General features: G+C 37.2%; 1 protein-coding gene across 1 annotated transcript; it reads right to left on the bottom strand.

The window, feature by feature from the left end:
- Window positions 1-275: 275 nt before the first annotated feature.
- On the bottom strand, window positions 276-3,569 carry LOC100703770 (acidic mammalian chitinase). Its single transcript, XM_003459030.3, has 12 exons — window positions 3,544-3,569; window positions 3,369-3,457; window positions 3,253-3,279; window positions 2,947-3,151; window positions 2,751-2,807; window positions 2,339-2,504; window positions 1,803-1,927; window positions 1,570-1,693; window positions 1,299-1,481; window positions 1,034-1,150; window positions 806-938; window positions 276-604 (listed from the first exon to the last, which is right to left on the bottom strand). The coding sequence occupies exons 2-12, from the start codon at window positions 3,391-3,393 to the stop codon at window positions 414-416; spliced, it is 1,353 nt and encodes a 450-aa protein (XP_003459078.2). The 5' UTR covers window positions 3,394-3,457; window positions 3,544-3,569; the 3' UTR covers window positions 276-413.
- Between the last annotated feature and the right edge of the window lie 1,574 nt (window positions 3,570-5,143).

The following is a 5,143-nucleotide window of genomic DNA, read 5'->3' as shown; positions in this document are numbered from 1 at the left end:
GAAATGAAATCCCATGTGTGTATATGTAGTTAATAAAATCCATTATATTATATAATATATTATTGTTGCATAGACCATTAACAATGGTTGTAAGAGGCAACTTTTTTAGATAAAACTTTTCAGAACAAAATATTATATTTTATGATCAATAAATATAGCGAAATAATACACCAACTTGTAATAAGGTACCTTGAAGATTTTGTTTTGCAATTTGCAATCCATATGACACATTTAAACACAAAATCATTTAGGTAAATGATTGTACATATACAAGATGAGTTTAATGATGATGTTTAATGAATGATGTTTACATCAGATTTAATACACACTGCCTTCACTCTTGGCTCATGGCCAGCCACAGCACTTGCAACTGTCATGAAAGACAGATCCAGCGCCACACTGGGAAACATAGGTCACGCCACCAGCACAGTTGTAGAAGCTGGTTTGGTCATCTGGGTTTGGGTAAAGGCCATCTGGTTTCCCATTGCAGAATCCAGGTCCTGGGGCATGGGTGGTAGTGGTTGTGGTGGTGGTGGTCGTGGTTGGAGTGGTGGTCTTGTTAGGGTCAGGTTTTGGAGTAGTGGTTGGGGGGGGGTGGGAATGTCTGGAAAATACAAAGTTTAAATTCATATTTATATAAGTCACTGCTTAAAATCGATTCTACCTTCTGAAAATATGCTTGTTTAGAAAATATTACGTCATCATATCTAAATTTCAGAGGTCCTTATGATACCAGTTCCACACTGATTTTTTAAACATAGAAAGACTAAAAGAAATCTTTTGCGTAAATCTGCTTTGGGCATACCGATTTCAAGAAGGCTGCGGAGATGAGAGAGCAGGGGATGGGCACCCTCCCCACAGAATTTTCCCGCAAAGTCATCCAAATCAAGGGCCCACACAAAGGCACCGCCAAAATTCTGATCTTTCAGGTAACGTACCTATTGGGGAAAAATTAAACAGACATTGATATCACTACCTTGTACATACATAAATGTGTTTAACATACAGAAATGATACAAGCTTTCTCACTTACCTTGGTTTCATAGCTCTCCTTGTTGTCAAATCCTACCCACTCATTGTTTTTGAAAGCATAGGGGACTTTCTGGTCTTCAATCCAGTTAATGGTGGTGCCTTTCACGAAGGTACAGATCTACAGCACAGACAACATGAAGAGATGTGTGCAACTTTCTTCTACAAACTTTCTTCCTATCATATCAAAGTATCATTCAGTAGATATCAAAGCAACTGACACTATACATCATGAGGTAATGATTAAATTCCAGCGTTAAGAAATGTACCTCATAATAAGACCAGAATCCAGCTTCACGGGTGTATGGACCAGCTGATGCTGGGCCACTAGCTGGGGCACCAACACCAGTGTTCGATGATGTCAGACGGAAGGTACGACCATAAGATGCAAATCCCATCCTCAGCTTCTCCAGTGGGGTGCCGTTGTCTCTCCAATATTTCATGGCAAAGTCCTATAGAAGTCAAACAAAAGGTGAAGTTTGAGTTCATAAGAAGTTATCTCTCAAATTATTTTTATTTCAGTTTTAACTGTTTACGTACAATGTTGAAATAGATAAGGTCACCGGCGTCAAAAGATCCACGGTACAGAGGGCTGTTGTGTCCAGTGAATTGCTCCCAAGTTCCATGGAAGTCATAGGTCATCACATTGATAAAATCTAATTCTCTGCAATAAGGAAATAAACGGAAACACAATTGCATGCTTACAGTGCACAACTGTCAGATTTCTAAAAGTAGTAGTGGAAGTAAGATGGTTTATAAAGCAGGACACTCACTTGGCTATCTCAGCGATCTCATATCCGGCATCAATGGTTCCTTTTCCAGCAGCAACCGCAGCAGTTAGCATGAGCTGGGGATTGCCGGTAGCTTTGGCTTCAGCTGCATAGGCAGCAACAAGCTCCTATAAAAGTGCACCACATAATAGTGTAAGAATGGACTCCATGGGGTGGCTGTAATTTAGGAGGTATAGCAGATCATCTACTGATTGGAAGGTTAGTGGATCAATCCCTGGCTCCCCCAGTCTGCACACCAGGTATCCTTGGGCAAGATACAAAACCCAAGTTGCTCTCCGATGCATCCATCGGAGTATGAATGAGTGTAAATGTTCGTTAGTGAGCATGTAAAAGCATAGAAGAAAGTGCTTGTGTGACTGGGTGAATGTGACATGTTGTGTAAAGTGCTTTGAGTGCTCCAAGAGAATAGAAAAGCACTATATAAGAATCAGTCCATTTACCATTTAACATTCCAGTATAATGTAAATGAAACTACATCAATGAGATGTAAATTTCAAAAAGTGGAGATCTATACCCACCCTGCAGAGCAGAGTAAACCTCTGTTTGTCCTCAGGAGGACTTCCACGGGATCCAGGGTACTCCCAGTCCAAATCCAGACCGTCAAATCCATGAGTCCTCAGAAATTTGATAGTAGACTGGATGAACTTCTGACGATTAGCTGCAGTAGAAACCATGATGGAGAACCTGCAAAAAATATAAATGTTATATACTAAAAGTTTACCAAGTTAGTAGTTAACCTTTATAGTAAAATCTGCTTACCTCTTTATGTATTTAACAGGAGAATTGTGATTAATGTTTGCTGTGTTTAATAATGGAAACTTCTTTTTGATTTTGATTTGATTCAGACTGATGGCTTACACACAATATTTGGTTAGCTACCTACCATTGTCCTAATGTAAAATAATATTCTTTGTTGAAAGTATTACTTACTGTGTTGACCCAAAGTTCCATCCACCAACAGCCAAGAGAGTCTTCAGGTGAGGATTCCTGGAAACAGCAGAAAACTTGTAATATCATTAAAGTAACTGTAATATCTTTGTGGAAAACTCTTAAAGACACTATACCCTCAAGAGGTACTGTTTTGCTTTACCTCTGATCTCTATGTGTTAAGATAATATCGGCTTACTTGGTCTTCAGATTATTGAAAGACTTGTAGAGGACGTCGTCATTCCACTCGTAGGTAACCAGCTCATTGTTGTAGTTGATGATGGAGAATGCATAGATGAGGGTGGTGCATAGGAAAGGGTCCACATTTTGTGGCAGGAACTTTCCATCTCCAGGCCTGTACTGGGACCAGTTGGTGAAGTAGCACTCCATCCTGCTGGCAGATCCTGTGGTGGTGCAAAGGAATATTAAAGAATCACAAATCCCAGTAGCAATACACAAGTAATGATCAAAATTTCAGTTGTTTACCAAAATAAACCCAACTTACCCAGCTGGCTTATCACCAGGCACAAACCTAAGTAAATTTTAATATAAGAGTAAGCAAAAAAACAAACAAACTTGCATATACTTATATTGCATACATCCAGTAAATTTGTAAAATACCTGCTAGAATTGTGAGCCTGGCCATCTCAGATTCACTTCTTAAGAGTTAACTTAATGAAAATGAAGTTGGTTCTACAAATCAAGTAACACTGTAAGAGGTATAAAAGTATATATAAATAAATAATCACAATTAAGAGAGAATAACTTCGAAAGACTGTTCCCCTTGTTCACTCACCTTGAGACCAGAAGAAAGACCCAAAAAGCTGCAGCAAAGGTGGGTCTTTTATACACCTGACTGTATTATGAAAACAAGGAAGGTATAGCACTCTTTCGTAAATCCAGGTCATAAATGGTTTCTTTATTAAGATGTGCTTTGATAAGAGAGTGCTAAGTCTTAGCCATAAGTAGACAATAATTTACTCTTTGTGGTATTCTTTTTATGTATATGACCCTGGTGTCCCTTAGGTCACTAGACATATCATATTATCATTAGTATTCAGTTAAACCGATTTTAGGACACAATAATCTTCTGATATAACCTTGTTTTGGATACAGAACATATTGTTATGCTGTCATGGCAACCTTACCTGGGGAAATATAGGTATATAATTTTATTTTTGATTATTTTTGATCAAAAAACAAAGAAAATAACAAAACGGATTATAAAACAGGAATACACATTGAAATGCACAAAATTAAAATGTAAACTTTAATATTTCAAGATTAAAGTCAGTCTTCACAATACAGTGAAGTGTTTATTTAACATTATTCTGCACATTTCAAGTTTATTTTGACAATACAAGAAAGAAAATCCTTTCTTACTGATTAATGATCTACTGACCTACATTATACTATATTTGCACACTTTGCATCTTGCACGTCTTCATCCTGTCTTGTCTACAATACCTACTGCACAGTCATCTCACTTTACTGTAATTACACATGACCCCAGAGTCTCCCACCCCATGCATGTAAATGTTGCTGAACTGCAGAGCTCCTTCAGTGACAGACTGCTACATCCTAAATGCATGAAGGAGCGTTTCCGCAGGTCCTTCCTCCCTGCAGCTGTCAGACTGTACAATCAGAACTGCCCCCAGCAAACATAGATGTTTACATCTGTGCTGTAACTGCAATAATTTAATCAACCGATTCGCACTACAACCTGGGTTTGCCTCTTATCTGTAGTTAATTTTATTTAATTTAATAACTGTACAGTACTCTGTTTATAGTAACCATTGTCCTTGATGTAAATATGTAAGGAAAAAATTGTGTATGTTTCTGTTCTGTGTCCTGTGTACTGTTTGTTTGTATGTGTCTTTCTGGCTGCTGTTACAACCAAATTTCTCCTTGTGGGACAATTAAAGGATTATTCTATTCTATTCTATTCTATTCTATTCTATTTGTATTGTCTCTGTCCTGTCTTTGTTTATTGTACATAGATATAGTTAGTAGTACTACCTTTTTAGCTCTTAATTTTACCCAAATTTAGCAAGTTATTATTTATTTGTAATTCCTAGTTTTATATCTCTTGGAGATTTATTTTTTTATATTCGTATAAATGCACCATGGGGGGCATGGGGTGAAACAGCATTTCGGTACGCTGTATACTGTGTATATTGTTTTATTGACAATAAAGACCTTGAATCTTAAATAATGCCTGGAACTAATGGTGAAAGTTTGAATTTATTCTCAAAATCTGCTTGTTTTTTCTTTAAAATTGTCTATTTTTATTTAGTTTCAGATTGTTATTTAAAACAGATGGCCATTTGATAATAAACAAGGTTATGGCATCAACTTACTGTTCTGAAACTGGAAACTGGAAAAGAAGTCCCCTT

The sequence above is a fragment of the Oreochromis niloticus genome, linkage group LG5, assembly GCF_001858045.2.
Source record: "Oreochromis niloticus isolate F11D_XX linkage group LG5, O_niloticus_UMD_NMBU, whole genome shotgun sequence".
NCBI lineage: Eukaryota > Metazoa > Chordata > Actinopteri > Cichliformes > Cichlidae > Oreochromis > Oreochromis niloticus.
Note: the sequence above shows the minus strand (reverse complement) of the source record. Positions and strands in the feature narration are given on the sequence as shown.

Coding starts and splice junctions, on each gene's coding strand:
- LOC100703770 (XM_003459030.3), bottom strand. CDS start 3,393: ATGGCCAGGCTCACAATTCTAGCAG. Junction 2,505..2,750: donor TGGAACTTTGGGTCAACACA/GTAAGTAATACT, acceptor TATTTTTTGCAG/GTTCTCCATCATGGTTTCTA. Junction 1,482..1,569: donor ACCTTATCTATTTCAACATT/GTACGTAAACAG, acceptor TGACTTCTATAG/GACTTTGCCATGAAATATTG.